At 36.2% G+C, this 17,118-nt stretch overlaps 1 protein-coding gene across 1 annotated transcript in view; it reads left to right on the forward strand.

Moving 5' to 3' along the window:
- Positions 1-16,850, forward strand: part of DLG5 (discs, large homolog 5 (Drosophila)) — a gene marked incomplete at both ends in the record, with an annotated part of 34,773 nt that extends 17,923 nt beyond the window's left edge. The window contains 14 exons of the mRNA XM_010134457.1: positions 2,272-2,410; positions 4,205-4,349; positions 4,840-4,961; positions 5,568-5,657; positions 6,866-7,034; positions 10,748-10,910; positions 11,838-11,971; positions 12,544-12,708; positions 13,100-13,283; positions 13,959-14,107; positions 14,410-14,580; positions 15,505-15,701; positions 16,394-16,537; positions 16,723-16,850. Coding sequence (XP_010132759.1) covers positions 2,272-2,410; positions 4,205-4,349; positions 4,840-4,961; positions 5,568-5,657; positions 6,866-7,034; positions 10,748-10,910; positions 11,838-11,971; positions 12,544-12,708; positions 13,100-13,283; positions 13,959-14,107; positions 14,410-14,580; positions 15,505-15,701; positions 16,394-16,537; positions 16,723-16,850 — 2,100 coding nt within the window. The remainder of the gene's footprint in view (positions 1-2,271; positions 2,411-4,204; positions 4,350-4,839; positions 4,962-5,567; positions 5,658-6,865; positions 7,035-10,747; positions 10,911-11,837; positions 11,972-12,543; positions 12,709-13,099; positions 13,284-13,958; positions 14,108-14,409; positions 14,581-15,504; positions 15,702-16,393; positions 16,538-16,722) is intronic.
- Between the last annotated feature and the right edge of the window lie 268 nt (positions 16,851-17,118).

The following is a 17,118-nucleotide window of genomic DNA, read 5'->3' on the forward strand; positions in this document are numbered from 1 at the left end:
TTGTCTAGCAAATTCTGCATTAATGTTGTGGTTTAACACACAGCCATTCGCTCACTCCTCCCCAGTGGGATGGTCATGGAGAACCAGAAAGATAAAAGTGAGAAAACTTGTGGGTTGAGTTAAAAACAGTTTAGTAATGGAAATAAAATAATAATTAATAATATTTGTAATGAAAAGAAAAATAACAGAGGGATAAACCCCAAGAAAGACATGTGATGCAAATGAATACAATTGCAAATACAACTGACTGAGCGGTGCCCAGCCAGTCCCTGAGCAGAGGCCCCCTACTGACTTTCCCCGAAGTTTTGTTCCTGAGCATGATGTCATATGGTACGGAATATCCCTTTGGTCAGTTGGGGTCAGCTGTCCTGGCTGTGTGCCCTCCCAACTGCTTAGGTACTCTGTGTCCTCACCGGTGGGGTGGTGTAAGGAGCATAAAAGGCCTTGACTCTGTGCAAGCACAGCTCAGCAGTGACAAAAACAGCCCTGAATTATCGACACTCTTTTCAGCACAAATCCAAAACACAGGCCTGTACTAGGTACTGTGAAGAAGATTAATACTGTCCCATAGAAAATTACAGAAAAGCATAAGGTTTGATTTTGTAGCTGAAATCAGCAGATTTGTTTTGAACAGGTCTGAAGAGAAAGGTCAGAGTTTTTATCAAGTGAAGGAAGGCATATTCTAATGTTGACTTCTGGCACATATGTAACAACAAAACAAGATCAAGCTATTGAACAGGTTTGAATATGGCATGTTTGCTTTATGTAGAATATCAAGTTGGTCCATTAGCACTGATAGTCCCATGCTTCATTGTAGTGCATTATCTTGAGCGTATACACTGTCCTGTTTATAACTGTACTAATATTTCTATAGTGAGTTCAACTGTGACCAGGACACAAGTAAGTGGGGACTTACGTGTAAGAAATTCGTTAGCTGGAACAGAGGGGATGTTTTTGACATTCAGTATTTAAGAAGCTGGAGAGGATAGACAAGAACATATTAGGGTTGGTTCTACATACTGCCCAAATCATATTGCAGATATCATGTAGGAATTGGTTCGAGTTGAAGAAAAAATTATATAGTAGAATTATAAAGTCATAGTCTTTGTTTTTTTGAGGTTACTTGATGTATTAGTTAATTTACATTTCTAGGGTTAAATTAGGACTGAGTTCTGTGATTTCTCCCCCACCCTCACAGAAAATAGGCAGACCTTTGTAACTCTAAAGTTGTGGACTGGAGTGTAGAAGTGATACTGTGTCTCAAAATGTGGACACCATTCACTCTGAAAATTTTACTCTAGTGGCATCGTCTTTGTGCATTAAAACTACATCAGAGTATGTGACAGTAGTGTCTGTCTGCGTGTCTTTGTTCCTGAAGTAGTGTTTACAATAACAAAAATGTGTATAAAGAACATGCAGCATAATTGAGTTTGTAGCCCATATTCTTTGTTATCAGTTTCCTTAGTTGTGTATGTATAGTTAAGTCTGTGTAAAGTTTGCTAAGTTGGTAAACTTAAGAGAACTTTCATCCCTGAGTGATACAATTACTGATACACCCAGGATTGTGTCAAGCATTGGTTCTAAGAAGGTTCTCTGCATTTTAGAGCCTTTGTGCTCTCAGTAACTCTTCATTGAATTAAAATACTGCTATCATAAAAACTTTAAGTACTTTTCTAGGAATTATTTTTCACTTATTACATACTTCAGTCTCATGTTTTGTGTTGTACATTTCAAATGTGTAAAATCTATGTATAGAGCACTGCACTTGTAACTCCATGAGCTATTCTGATGTTTATCTCACCAGTGTCTACTCTGTTCCGTGCAGAACAAGAGTCATGATGGTTCCAAAATCTGAATTGTTCTGTTGAAGAGAGGTTGCTCCACACATATGTGAAAATACAGACTTAGAGGAAAACACTCGAGATAGTGGCTGAAATAACTGTTGAAATGTCCTGTGAAAGCAGTATTTTAAAGGAGAAATGTAACTAAATGCTGGGTGTTTTATTGTGAGGAAAGTGTATCAGTTAAGTTGCAAACATTAACCTAAAAAGATTGCAAACTAATAAAAGGGAATAGCGGGGCAGGGTGGAGGAAGAAGGGGTAGAAGTCAGTAACGTCATTGAAAGATAAAGATGTAACAAGAACTGTGAGGGTGAGCACATTTTGGAAGAGGTAGTAGAAGGTTTGAAGTTGCTTAGTGCCTACAAATACGGCTATTTTTTTTGCCCTGAATCTCCAACTTCCTGTAATCAAATTTTTATGTTTTTGTAGGTGCAGAAGTATGCTCCAACTAGTGAGGAACATCTATCTCCAGAAATACAGGAATGGGCACCATATTCACCAAAACGATCTGGTAGGCACAGTGATGGCTTTGTGCCTGCCATTGTATACACTGGCGGCATGTCAGCAGGTGAGTGACAAAGCTTGTTACTTTCTAGGAATGCCCCAAGGGATTTGTCCGTATTGGGGATCAGTCATATTTCCATGTTCTGTTGTATTCTGAACATGGTCTGCTGAACTTTTGGACTGTAAAAGTGTGAAACCTGTTTAAGCAACTCGAGGCTGAAGGATTTGTGTTTCATCAGTTTCTGTGCGGAGAATTTTTGAATACATTAGTGGCGAACAAGGTGTAGCCCATCCATTAGGGAGAAAAGTAAGATTTCCAGTATTTTTGAAAGGAAACGGTAAATGGAGGTGTCCCAAGCTTTAGCTGCTTGACTTCTGAAATACTTCAAAAGAAAAAGATCTGATGTTCAGAAAGTGTAACGTATTAAGTTCTGTGTACTGGAAATCAAATATTTGGAATATCTCAGGTTGAAGCGCCCAAACTGCTTATGATCTTAATCTAAATTAAAGACTAAATGCCAGTGTGTTTGAGATAGTAGCCTGCTGAAGAGGAAACTCATGAGCAGTTCATGCAGAAATTAACATAATCAGGTAGAACAGAAAACCGTTAGCTTGTTGTTTCAGCTGATCACAGTTGTTGGTACTGAAGTTCATGTTAGCAGGTTTTAAATTGGCACTGACTAAAGTCACTGACTAAAGGAGTGCGTCAGGAGCTAATTAGGGTATCGTTTGCTAGTTTCTTTGAACCAGTCGAGAAGCATTTGGTCAACTTGTTGCCAGATCGTACAGTTTTTGGTGTAGCTACATTCAGCAGTTACATGTGAAACTTGATTTAAAAATCAAGTTAATATTGCTTTTTATGAGTTTACCCTCAATTCTTTGGAAAACCCTAAACTCCTGCACCTTTTAGAAATTGTGGAAGACTTCTTTTTACTGAAGGCTTTGAAGGAGGTAATGAGTTGTGTGGTGGAATATTGGACAGCTTCAAACCCTGTTGTCCCAATCAATTTTTCAGAATACAAAGATGTGCACAAGAATAGCTCAGATCAAATAAGCTTTTCCTCTTCTTTGATTTCTTTTACTCTACTCTTTTTTCCTCTCTCTTTTAATGAAAGTAGAAAAAGTATTAAAAGGTGTTATTTCTAATGAAAAGCTTTATCTTATTACTTTTGCATAATAACCAAATCAAGTCAAACCTCTGTTAGACAATATGGCTGTATGCCTTGAATACATTTTTGCTATTGTATTCTATGCTACCAACTCATATAAGAGAAAATTGATAAGTCTTTGGTTGAGTACTGAAGGATGAGTGTACTTGAAAGAACAGCTTGAATAATAAGTTCCATGTATGTTGAAATACTATAAAGTCATGGGACACACTAGAAGTGGAAGTCTTTGAGGCAACAGAAAAAGAAAAAGAATCATTTCAGCGGCAGTCAGATCCAGTACTAAATAAAAACCTGCATTCCTGTCAGATGTCTGTTCAGAGAGAAATGCAGAATTTTTGTTGCTGTATGAAAAGGTTTGATACTTGAAAATAAAGAAAATATTTTAGTTATCAGTGTATATTAAAATTGATACACTGTAAATTGCTTCATTTTTGCTAATATATTCCACTTTATTACTGGCTCATTACAAAAGTATAAACTAGATTTTAAATATGTGTGTACTACTTCAACGGTGTCATATGGTGCTTAATAACATATTTGTTGGTATGCTGATAATTTTTATGTATAGGTACATGTTCATACCTGGAAATGTTATAATACATAATTATATAAATATTTAAATATATTTTACATGTGTAGGTTATATGGTAATGATGTTGCTGAGAATGTGTTTTTGTCGTCTTAAGCAGGTACAGTACCAAGAAGCTTAGCACCGTGCCCTGCAGTAACTGCAGTCATGAGAAATCCAATCTATACTGCCTGGAGCCATAGAGTTCACACCAGCAACTGTCCATCAGTCGCCAGCCAAATATGCCATCAGCATCTGCATCCCAGGTGTTATGAAATTTATATCTCCTTATATTTTTGTTTTTGTTAGGATGAAATTGTTTCTGGTAGTTGTTTTATGTAGTGCAGTGTGAAACACACTGCTGTTGTGTATTATTTTGACTGCCAAGAAGTGCTGTGGCAGTTGTTTTCATTTCTTTCAGTAACTGCTGGATTAGGTTTCCCTCTGCTCTATTAGCTAATGTTGACAAAGAAATTTGTTATTTTAATGAAGTAATTTCTAATGTTTCTTCTTGTCCTTGCCAAAACAAATAAAGCCTTCCCCCTCCTTTTTTTTTTATAGTACTTTAGGCTATTTTCCCTTTGGCTTTTTATTCACAAAATGATGGAACAACTGGGAAGTGGGAAGGAGAGGAGCACTCCTTTTATTCAGCAACTTGGGGATAACCAAAGGTTTTTTTGTTGGCCAGTTTGCTATGTGCTGAGGTGCTTTGCCCGGTTCTAACTGTTGCCCTATTCTCATTTTCTTTTGATGTAGTTCCCAGCATCAAGGTCGCCTGAGTTTGGACCTGAGTCATAAACACTCTAATGAGTACTCTGAAAATTCACGTACACGAGCATCTCATGGTTCAAATTCATTACCATCCAGTGCAAGACTTGGTAACTAGCTTTCCTGATTTATTTGCTGTGGGACTCCCACATATTAGAGACAAAGGATGAACAGAGAATTCCTGAAGTACATGCATTATGGATTTGTCATAGCTAGCAAAGCCTGAAGGCTTCCTGTGTTCCCTGGCTTCATATTTTGTGGTTTTATGACTAAAGGTATTTATATTCCGTCAGTGATTGGCAGTTGCATCTGAATAGACCATGGAAGCTTTGTAACCACAGCAAAAAAATGACATAAAAAAAAAAGCATTCATTCAAGCAGAATGTATTCAGAATATTTTAAATGCCTTTTGAAAGTCCATTGATTCTTAGGAAACAGAGATGTTAGATTCTTGCTCAGACTTCAAGTTGAGTTTCATATAAGAATGAACAGTGCATATATACTGTATAGCTGCATTGTTCTCTGTTTATACTGACTTGTAATTAAGACAATTTACTAGAAATATGATATAACAAAAATGAGAGTCATCGTCAAGGCTCATGCTTCAATTCAGAGGCCATTTTAATGCTGATTGAAGAAGTGGAATCTAAATGTACTTTTTTTGTTCAATGTAGTTGCTTTTACTTTGTCATTGTAATGTTTTCTTGTAAAAATAGGTTCTTCGAGTAACTTGCAATACAGAACAGAACGAATTAAGATCCCTTTAACACCAAGATATCCAAGGTCCATGATGGGTTCTGACAGAGGTGAATTATTTCATGAGTAATTTTACTATTTTCAGTATTATCAATCCAGAGCCTTTGCAGTTGTTATATGAGGTTCCCCCAAAATCTAAATATGGCAATTTAATTAAGGTTATAAAATTTGCATTTTGCCATAGAAAGCTAAAAAAAAAAAACTTTCTAATGAAAGTTGGTAATTTTTTTTTCTGTTAGTTGACTCTAGGACACTAAGAAATAAAGTGCACAAAAAAGTAAGAATAATCATTGCTATATGTTTTACAGTTGTAGTCTTTTTTCTAGAATGAGTCTTAAAAGTTTTAGCAATAAGATGACCTGCATTTTTTTTATTCTTTAAGTGTATTATTTTGCATGTTATTGTATTGTATTACTGATTGTAAATTATATTTTTAATGCAGTGAAAATATTTTAATGCTTCTCTCAAAATTGCTTTGGTGAAGGGTATTTAAAGACATGATGCAAATACCAGCTGGAGAGCTATAAATTCAATTTGATGACAGTACATGCAACTCTTTGCTGCTGTCATTGCTCTGAAGTTCTGTAACCTGAACGGATTATTGCAGAGTCTGTCCTAATTGGGCAAATACAAACAATTTTCACTTGTGATTAGTAATTTGAGATTTATTTTTGTAGCTTTTTCAGAGGAAAGAAACTCAGTGTTTCTTTCGGGGCACTTGTTCAGTATAAATTGCTCAGGTTGTGTATGACCAGGGAAGAGACGCAAAGTCACGTCAAGCTTGTTTGAAACTGCAGGGCTTTTCTGCCTCTCTGTATGCTTCACAATGGGGGGTTGTTGATGTTTTCAGGTGTTTCATAATGTAGCTCCTACCCAAAGGAAAGGGCAGTACATAAATATTTTATTTGAAAATAAATCTACATTATACATTTTTATTATTTTTCTTCAACCTTGAATTGTGAAGTGTTTTCGGATGTATATATGGTGTAGCCTGTCTGCTATCTCCTCTCCTTTTTAAGAATGGCAGTAGTTGTGTGCACACTTAGAGGATAGATTTGACATATAATCATTAAGGACAGTAAGTTTGCACTGTCTGAAATCAGTTACCTGGTCTCTCTACATGGAGTTAATAGAGGGCTAGTGAACAGTCAGTCTCCCTCTTGTCTCAGATGTGTATGGTATCTTTCAACATACATGTGTAGATCTCCAAGCTATGACAGATGCAGGATACTGAAACTCAGCTGTTCATTTTCCATAGGCTCCTTGTCACACTCTGAATGTAGCAGTCCCAGCTTGATAACACCTCCACAGTCACCTCTTAACTTGGAAACGTCTTCCTTCACCAGCAGCCAATCTCAGAACTCACTTTCTACATTACCTAGGATTTCCATTAGTCCAGTGTCTATTGGAGAACGTAGAAAAGATAGGTAAGGTCTCACGTTATTTGCTTTTCATACAAATATGTTTGAGGAAACTTTTTACATTTGTTTATGGGGCAGTGAACATTTACTTTTTATGACAAATATGCAGGCACAGAGGTGCATCCCAGGTCCTGTTGCTCAGTGTTTTTAATTTCTTTACAAAGTCTGTAAGAGATCTTTGTAATGATTTTTTTTTTATTCAAAACTGATGAGTAGATTCTTGAGTTCAGAAGATTTAAGGAATTTCATATGGATTTTATTTCTTCCATGTTAGAATAATGCCTACACCAAATAAGAGCAGTCTGAATTCTAAGATATCCCTTCAGCTGAACTACCTCAGATGCTTTTTTATGATAGGTTTGTTTGGTGCTCTGGAAAACTAAATAAAAAGACCTAGTAACATCTGATAGCTAAATATCAGGTGTTTTAGTGTTGTAGAATGTGTGTTCTAACCACTGTGCCTTGATTCAGTTTAGCCAGATAACATGAAAAATTGAGGGCATGACTGTGCAAGAACGTATCTGTATGTACAGATGCAATTTTACTACCATGACTGATCCCTTTGGCTGTACCTGGACCACCGCTAGCAATCACATTAAGTATGTATGTAGCTGCATGCAGAATTTGAACCTGATATGATAGCGTTCTTAAAAACATGAGCTTTGTGTTTTGATGACTTCCTATATCTTATGAAGAGTATTCTCAAGACACATTGCTTATGGTATCAGTCTTAGATGTCGGATTTCATTTTACCATGATCTGGCTAGACTGAATATATGAAAAAGTTTGCATGAATTCAAAGCATTGAACAGTAAGATACAAATCTGAATCAGGCTTTTATTTACAGTAAGGCAGCCGAATGCCAATTTGGCAGTGTAAAGGAGCTATGATGTGTAGGAATAGATTACGTTTATGTCGACCTGAAGACCCCTTTGTATTGCTTGATTTATGTAAAAGGCCTGACCATAAAAAACATGAATGATAAAGTAATATGGATATAATATGGATATTCTGTATTCTGAGTTTTCTGGTAGTAATAAAAAGTTATTCCTAAAATGTTATATGAAACCAAGTTGTAGTAACTCTAGAATTAATATAAGCATACAAAGGGCAGCGTTACTTAGGGAACGTAAAGAGGTTTTTGTGAATTCTCATTCTTTCTTACTTCAGTGTGACTTTGTGCTCTTGACTTGTGTTCTCATATAAATGTTCCTCTAATTTTCACTTGCAAATTCAAAGTCAGATTTATTTTCTCTTTCATGTGACTAACGATGTATAATGTTCAGCTGAAAAGGCTAGGGTTTTCGACACCCTTATAACTATTTCTCTATGCACAAGATACATGTTCTGATCTCTGGGCAATAACATTTTTGTTAACGCTGATTAGAGGACTGAAGTACAGTTATATTCCAGCCCGTTCACTCTTGCTGTGCATATGTATAAATTGTAGTCTGAATTGACTTTCTGAAAAGAATATAATTGTAAGTTGTTTTGTGTGGTTGTTTTTTTTCTAAAGCAAAACAAAAAACAAAACCACACAAACAGTAATTAATTTTGGAAAGTAGCTAATTTAAAAGTATCCTAAGAAAATGTTTGAAGATAGTATTTTAAATGGTTTTTGGTCATAATTCTTTGTGTTCCCCACAAAATAACTCCCCACAAGTAAATCGCTTGGCCTTTCCTGAGATGACAATAATAATACAGATTAAAAAAAAAAATCTATGTTGCCGTTTGTTCTGTTGATCTTCATTTAAATGAAAATTTAAAAATCTGATCAATTTTTTCTGATCAGGCAATCTGAATGTTATAGAAGAACACACTTTATTTTAATAACACAGCTTATCAAGTAAGACACCTTTTTAATGTTATCATTCTGTTTTACTATATTATTGATTCTCTACCACACGCACTACTAGTTGTCTTTCATTTTGTATTTACTGGAATTCTAAGATATGATCCTCTGTAGTTTACATTGGTTTGGTTCTTTCTTATTCCAACCCAAAACAAACAAAGAAAACTAATTTAAAAATGCATGTGGTAAATGGAAAAGCAGAAAGGTACAATGAAGTTCAGAAAGGTGTAATTTCTGTTTTTAATGAGATAGTATGCCTTGATAAATTTTGTGATATTAAGAAGCTTCATATGATATCACAGTTTACAAGCTCATAAAGAATTAAAAAAAAATATTGCAGTTTTCTGGCAGGTAGGACAGTTTAGTTAAGATGTGCTACATAATTTAAGTTTGCTGGTAGTAAACCTACCTTATCTTCATTACACCATTAGACAACCTCTAAAAGTGATGTTGATGTTACAGGGTTCCAGAGTTTCATTCGTATCAGCAGCAAGTTTTTATCTTGTATGCATTAAAAAACTGGCAAACTATTATGCCTCTGCTGCAGAAGGCTACCAAATAGTTACCTTCACAGACTGTGGCAATAAGCATCATTTACATCCTCTTCCTGCTGCCCCCAGCCCCAAATCCTACTCTTTCCAAAAATACCTTTTCTCAGCCTGGCTCACATCAGTAGCAGTAAATGAAGTCCAGCTATCTCATCTGGTCTCTGAACAGCTCAATGAAAATAGTTTAAGCAGTTGGCACAATTTAGAGAATGTCTATATGATATAATGAAGTGTTAGGAAAGAAAACATTCAAATTCATGCCTGTCAAACGTAGTATAATGCTATTAAAAAAAAGAAATACACCACACCTGGTGCCTGAGCTGTTTCTTCGAAACAAGCACAACTGTTAATATCTGGCGATGCCTTTTGCTCTGTAGGCAGTAATATGAGCAAGTACTTTTTAGGGGGTTACTCTTTGTTTAAACACAACGTGAAGGGACCAGCCCTGGTTTGTACAGGTGGATACATCCTAACTATGGAGGGAGGAAGGGCAACATAGCAGGATTTTCTTTGTATAAGCTGTTCACTTGTTATACTTAGTGGTGTCTTACTACTATGTGTCTTTTCCTAAGTGTTTTTTTTCTCAAATCTTCTGCATCTTTCAGATATCTGTTCCGTAATAGGTCTTTTCTGAGAATCCCTGTGGCTCCTAGGCCTAGGTTCTCATCACTAAGGAGTTTGAGGTTGGCCTCATATAAGGTTGTCCTTCTCAAGCAGTATTGCGCACTTTGTGCTATTGTACATGTTTGGATAATTGCCCTGAGGAGAATTTGCATGGTAATTGTAATGCTACCATGCAAGCTGCTGTCTTAATGGCTTGAGTTTGCAATTGCTTAATTTTCATTACTAATTTATGTTTCCCTGCATACAAATGTGAAATCTGGTATTTGTGCATTGTTGTCCTCTTGGTTTACCACCTTATTATTTATGATGTTTATTTTTGCTGGCAGTAAAGATTCCCAGCATTTATATTTGTGGCATACCTTTTCTGGAATATAGTTTGTAAATGACATATTATATACACTGGTTCAATTGCTTTTATATAATATGTATCTGGAAGCTTCTTCACTACCATACTATTTATAATTCATATTTACCATAATGTTTTAGAGCAGTTATGTACCTGGTATACATTTACTTCTTCCACTGTACATTGCATGGTGTTAAGGGAATGCATTTACGATGGTAAAATTTTTTTGAAGTAAGTTTAGATCTATTTTATTATTACAGTACAGCCAGCCATAAAGTATTGCATGTAACTTTGTTATTTGACGGTTCAAATGCAATTTTGTCCAAATGAGTTTTATCTCCTCTAAAAGGCCCTACATGGAAGAGCCACGTCATGTTAAAGTGCAGAAGGGTTCTGAGCCACTAGGGATTTCCATTGTGAGTGGAGAAAATGGTGGAATATTTGTCTCTAAAGTAACAAGTGGGAGCATTGCCCATCAAGCTGGCCTTGAGTACGGTGATCAGTTACTAGAGGTAATCGTTTGCTTACTATTCCAATGGCTTAATGAATCAGATCATAGGACTGCAGGCATAACTGCCTTCCTCAGAAGAGTATCTTGTGAAAGCTTGTGAGTTGTAACAAAGGGTATTCTGTATTGTAATATTCCAGTAATTGTGATTGTTGATGACTTTTTGTCAGGCTTTATTGTAAAATAATGTCTTTTGATGGCAAATCTGCACTGCATCTTATGGAGTCATAATTAAATTTTAAGCTAGCTAGTTTTAGTACTTAAAACAATACAGTTCCAATGCCATAGTCTGCCTGGTAAGGTGAGTAGATATTCAAGCAGCTGGCTTGTACCAAGTTTCACACTGCTGTTGCTGTGCAGTATCCTCGCCTGAGATACTTGGTTTGACAAATACTCAGGTGTAGGCTTTTAGATTAGCTACAGTCATGTTTTTGCCTGCAGTATTAGATAAACACGAGGAGGAGCATTTTGCAAAGTACAGAGCTGCTCTGTACATATTAGATCTGTTCATGCTTCTGCATGTTAAATCATCTTCTGTTGCACAGCGTGTGGGTGATACTACAATGGACCTCAATGGGCCATGGAACTGAATTTATCTTTAAATCCTGAATTCATTCAGATTGGTGATCTGAACCAATTTGTATTTAATCGGTGATACCAAAACAGAATGCAGCTCAGAATACATATGTCTTTCAATAGTAAAAAGATCTTTGAACTCAAGGACAGGTTACCAAATATCTTAAAATTGCAATGATTCCTTCCAAGGAGTAAATCCTAGGAACCATTGTATAGCAGTATTTCCATCTTCCTATTTATGCCAGTGGAAATAAATCAGCTTTTAGAAATTAATTTAATTAGGAGACTGTAAGAATTATTTTCCTAGTTTCCATCTGAAAATTTGACTTCCTGGTTTGTGCTTTTTTTTCTATAGTTCAATGGAATAAATTTGAGGAATGCTACAGAGCAACAGGCTCGACTAATCATTGGACAGCAGTGCGACACCATTACTATTCTGGCTCAGTATAACCCACATATGTATCAGCTTGGCAATCATTCACGATCAAGGTAAGGTTGGCTAGACTTACTCTCTGGTCCATGCAGTTATTTAGCTAGTAGATGACTTCTTTACAGGTAGTGTGATAGCAAACATGAGCACATTTGTGCTGATAAGAAGTGTGATTGCTTAGAACAGTAACGTGTGAATATGTGCTTGTCAAAAGAAGAGAAAAATGCTTGATGCGCCTACTGTATTTTCTTTCTTATTTGGGCATAATTCCTAGATACATTAAACTAAAACCTAAGATGACTTCTTCCTAGGATTATGAGATTCTAGCACTTCAAATTGGTTTTAAATTTTTTTATAATTGGCGTTTCCAAAATTAATTAGAGAAGGCATATGAGCTAGTGGAATTATCTATCCTGTTTTGATGCATGATCACACTTCAAAGCTGAGCTTTATCTTTCTCTTAGACTTATGGTGAACATATGCTATTTGGCATGCTGGTTTGGGTTTGTTTGGGTTTTTTTGTTTTCTTACTGCATACTTGATTTACAGCCAAATCAAAAACTTTGTGTGGAAAATATTTGGCATTGGTGAAACACCAGTCTTTTTTTTTTCTTTTTTTTCCCCCTCTTAGTTCTCACCTAGAACCTGTGAGTAATCATTCCACCCCTCAAGGCAGTGGAGCTGCAACGCCTGACAATCATTCTGTAATCGATACTGTGAGTGAACAGGATGAAGGAACAATGACACCCCCATCCAAACAAACCACACCAACTACAAGTCCCAGGAATTCCTTAAGGTAAAAGTAAAATTTTTGCCTTAAGGAAAAAGAAAAAAATGGTCAGGGTGGATGTGAAGGGTATTAAGGGGAAAAAAAAAAAAAGAATTCTGTGAATGTTGTGTCTGGCTGAAATAAGTCAGCAGACAAGTTAAGTGGACCCCAGAATAAAAGTACGTGTGTTCAGACTGGTTTTGAAAGACAGGTTCTGCAAGGATTGAAGAAGATTTGCTGCAAGATTGGTTTAGTTAAGAAGGTCTGCAAGGAACACGATGTTTGTCTTATAAGACTATCTGTAGGTGATCTATCTGAATAGTAATTATATAAATATGTATTCTTCAAAAGGCTAGTTAATTGTATGTCATGCAAATTTTTAAAGTGAAGTATGTGTTTTATTTCTCTCTGTCAAAAGGGGCCCTGTGGACACAAACAAAAGGACCCCTGAACCTAGAACTGTTGTTGTTAAAAAATCCCAGGTGGATCTTGGGATCCAGATATGTGGTGGAAACCTGTATGGAATATTTGTCTCAGATGTAGATGATGATAGCCCAGCAAAAGGACCTGATGGACTAGTCTTGGGTGACATGATACTTGAGGTAAGCTATTGAGAAAAGCCTGCAGCATACTGACAGAATGTCTAGGATGGTATAAAAAGGGAGTTGTTCAGAGAATTGCATTATCTCGTGATGGGACATGTTCTGTGAATCTTGAGTTTCTGCCCCAAAACCTGGGTAAGACTGGTGAGAATGCTCGACTTTCATTCTGGCTGCGACACATGAAGAGCTGGATGAAGTGGAACTGAAGAACTACCAGTGTTGATAGCGCAAGTTTGGAGGACTAATGTACGTCCACTTGGAATTATGAACACCTGCTCCCTTCATCTACATAGGAAGCCTTGAATCTAATTGTTCTACATAAGAGAAAGGCAAGGATATGAAAGATACTGCAAAACAGAGAACAACATTGATCCTATCACGATGAAATTCTAATGAGAGTTCAGAGAAGGCCATGCAATATGTCTTTAACTCCTCTTTCTATATCTGAAATGAGAATATTTATCTGCTTGGCAGGACTGTTAAGGTGATAAAGTTTATGAGCTTTTCAGATGCAACTACTAGATCTACTAGAGTCAAGTGGCAAGATTTATTTGTATATAGAGCCTGCCAATGGAAAAAACAAAGTAATTTTGCATGTTTTCAAACTTACCTGATTCTATTGCCCTTTAAGATATATTTTCACACCTAAGGGTTTCTGTATTTTGTGGTTTGCAGTATGGGTCCATTGACATGCGATATAAAACAGCTGAGGAAGCTTATCTTGAAATGTTGAAGCCTGGAGAAAACATTAAAATCAAGACTCAATACAGAATAGAAGAGTTTAATAAGATAAAAGAGCTTCCTGGAGATGGATTCTATATCAGGTATTCGCACGTGACTGCTAATGACAGCATAAGGCTGTTAGGATAATATGCTGACCATCATGAGAGAGATAGTACATCACTTTTACCACATTTTTTTTAAATTCAAAGTTTTCTAATGTATCCCAGCTAGTCTCTTACAGTGAATATGCAATCTGTAGCATATTAAGTCTGCACGTTTTGCTGTAAACTCAAAATGTAGAGTGTGCCACTAATCTCTTAGGTTTTTTCAAAATAAGTATGCATGTTCTTTCCTTGAGTTGATGGAGATCGGTTGCAGAGCGTATTTATATCTTCCTTTCCAGAGCGCTTTATGATCGTCTAGCAGAGGTGGAACAGGATTTGAGCTTTAAGAAGGATGACATTTTGTATGTTGATGACACTCTACCACAGGGAAACTTTGGTTGCTGGATGGCTTGGCAGCTAGATGAGAATGCTCAGAAGCTGGAAAGAGGGCAGATTCCAAGTAAATATATGTGAGTGATCTCAGTTACAGTCTTTATCTTATAGTCTTAATTTAAAAGTCTGACTAGAGAGATGTGGTATAAAAGACTTGTTTGCTTCTATTGTTTCAGGGGGGATGTTAATTCTTAGAGGTGTCATCTTAAGGATAGCATATTTTAATAACATTGAATTAAGTACATTGTTCTATCAAGTTGTTTTTAATGCTGTAAGCTAGAAGTGGAAATGATACATAGACCACCATTGTAATAGATATTTCAATAACAAAAGTGAGAGTAACTATAGAAAAAATATCCTTGAATCCAAGGATATCACAGTCGTTCTTGGGAAGCATCAGTGTCTTTAGTCATCTGTGGGCAGCAATATTATTATAAGATTGTGTATCCACCACAATCTCACAATGTTGGTAGACATCATTGATAGGCTTGTTACTGGAAGATGGATAGTAAAACCAACTAGATTCTACGTGTGTTATGTAGCCAAAACATTTGTGCTCATATAAAATAAAACTGCCTAAAATAAAACTGTTATTTTGAATTGCTAATAAGTTATTTGTAAGCACGAGTATAACACGCAGTTTCATAGAAAGAGTGGGAACTTCCCTTCTATAAGAGGCTGACTTTACTGGCAACTAGGTGCACACTGCTACTTCTGCCTTAGAGTTTTGGTCTGCCTGTCAGAGTGGTCACTCTCTGTGCCATGCCGCGATTTATATTATAGGAATCCTGAGGAAATTATTGTAGTGTGAGGTTTTCAGATGCTTATTATTTGATTTATGTTAATGGTTTTTTCTGTTTAATTTTCTGTGATCAAGATGCTCGTCTCAAGCCTTAGCCCAAGTATTTCCAGTGTGTTCCAGAAGCAATGGTGATATTGTTTGTTAAATAAATTTAAAAAGACAAGTGTAAATACCAACAGGTTGGTCTGTTTCATTATAGGATGGATCAGGAATTCTACAGGAGACATAGTATGTCCGAGGCTAAAGACGAAAACAGCTCATCTAAGACATTGTCAGCAGCAGCACGGAGGTCATTCTTCAGACGAAAGCATAAACACAAACGAAGTGGTTCCAAAGATGGAAAGGATTTACTGGCTCTTGACACTATCAGTACAGACTCAATTCCTTTCTTGGACGGTAAGTATCTTTGTTATACTTTGGAGTGTGTTGCCTTTCCTTTGCTTTCATTTTTAAACAACTGCAGCATGACACAACTAATAACGTTGCTTGGTCTGAATACAAATGGTGATCATATGTCACATCACGTACATTACTTTCAATAACAACTTTTTTTTTTTGTTAAATAACAAGCCAGAATGTTTCAAATTGATTTTTTTTTTTTGTAGTTTATTCCTACTTCTATTAGCATTAATTTTCATTTGCAGAGTGAGATTGTTTTTTGATACATGGTTTTGATCTTCCTTTCAACTTTTTAATTTCTGGTTGCTTAGTCTAGAAAGAAATCCTGGGCACTACTCAAAAATCTTCACTTCTATTTCTTCATTCCTCGACAAAAATCATGTTGGTAACTTCCTTGCAAGAGCTCAACCGACTAAACAAGAGAAACCAAATGTTGTGTCTTGTTTACACTTTTAGGAAAAATTGGGAATTACTGTTTTTTAAGTTTGGATGAGAGTGGTGGGGAGAAGCACTAGGTTCAATTAGATTTTAAGCTGTGGAGAAAATTGCAGTAATGGCTAGAGAGCATTTTTGTCAAGGTCCTTATCGCTTGCAGTGTTTTCATAATTACTGTTAGAATGCTTCTGCTTATCTGAGGAATACCAGAAAAATAATTTATACTTTTGTAAGTAAATCCTCTGTGTGTGTAGATTCTGCAAGCCTGGCATATCAGCGTGTCCAGAAAGTGGACTGCACCTCTCCTAGGCCTGTCCTTATTCTAGGACCTTTACTTGATGCTGTGAAAGACATGTTGGTCAAAGAATCTCCTGGAAAATTTTGCAGATGTCCTCTTGGTAAGTATAACCAATGTATTCTTGCTTAGAATACATGATGGTAACATCTACATAAGTGAACTAAATCTTAATACAAATGTCAAAAAACCTCCAAGAATCTGAATTTGCAGACGCTGTTTTGTTACCCTTGTTCTGTGCCTAAAGAACAGTAATGAAAGTGGATCTTTTCCGGTTCTGTGAAACAGAGGTTATGAAAGCTTCCCAACAAGCCATTGAACGAGGTGTGAAGGATTGTCTGTTTATTGATTATAAACGAAGGAGTGGACATTTTGATGTGACAACTGTAGCTTCAATAAAAGAGATAACAGAAAAGGTGAGTTACTTTTAATGCTGTAGTTCTTTGTACAGTTTGCAGTATATGGTCATACTATGATGGGGGGAGTGGAAATTATGTTAGCACTGTCCTCCGTTAAGGCATTCAGAAGATTGCTCCCTAGGCGGCTGTGTAAGACAAAAGTTACCTCACTTCAGCATGTAAGTGTTTAAAGATTATTTTAAGCAAGCTCACCTTAGTGGAAACTATGAATGTCCGTATTCTTTTACAGTATTATTAAATAAAGTTAGAAATTATTTTCTTAGAT

This window comes from Buceros rhinoceros, unplaced genomic scaffold (assembly GCF_000710305.1).
Source record: "Buceros rhinoceros silvestris isolate BGI_N320 unplaced genomic scaffold, ASM71030v1 scaffold2474, whole genome shotgun sequence".
Taxonomy (NCBI): Eukaryota; Metazoa; Chordata; class Aves; order Bucerotiformes; family Bucerotidae; genus Buceros; species Buceros rhinoceros.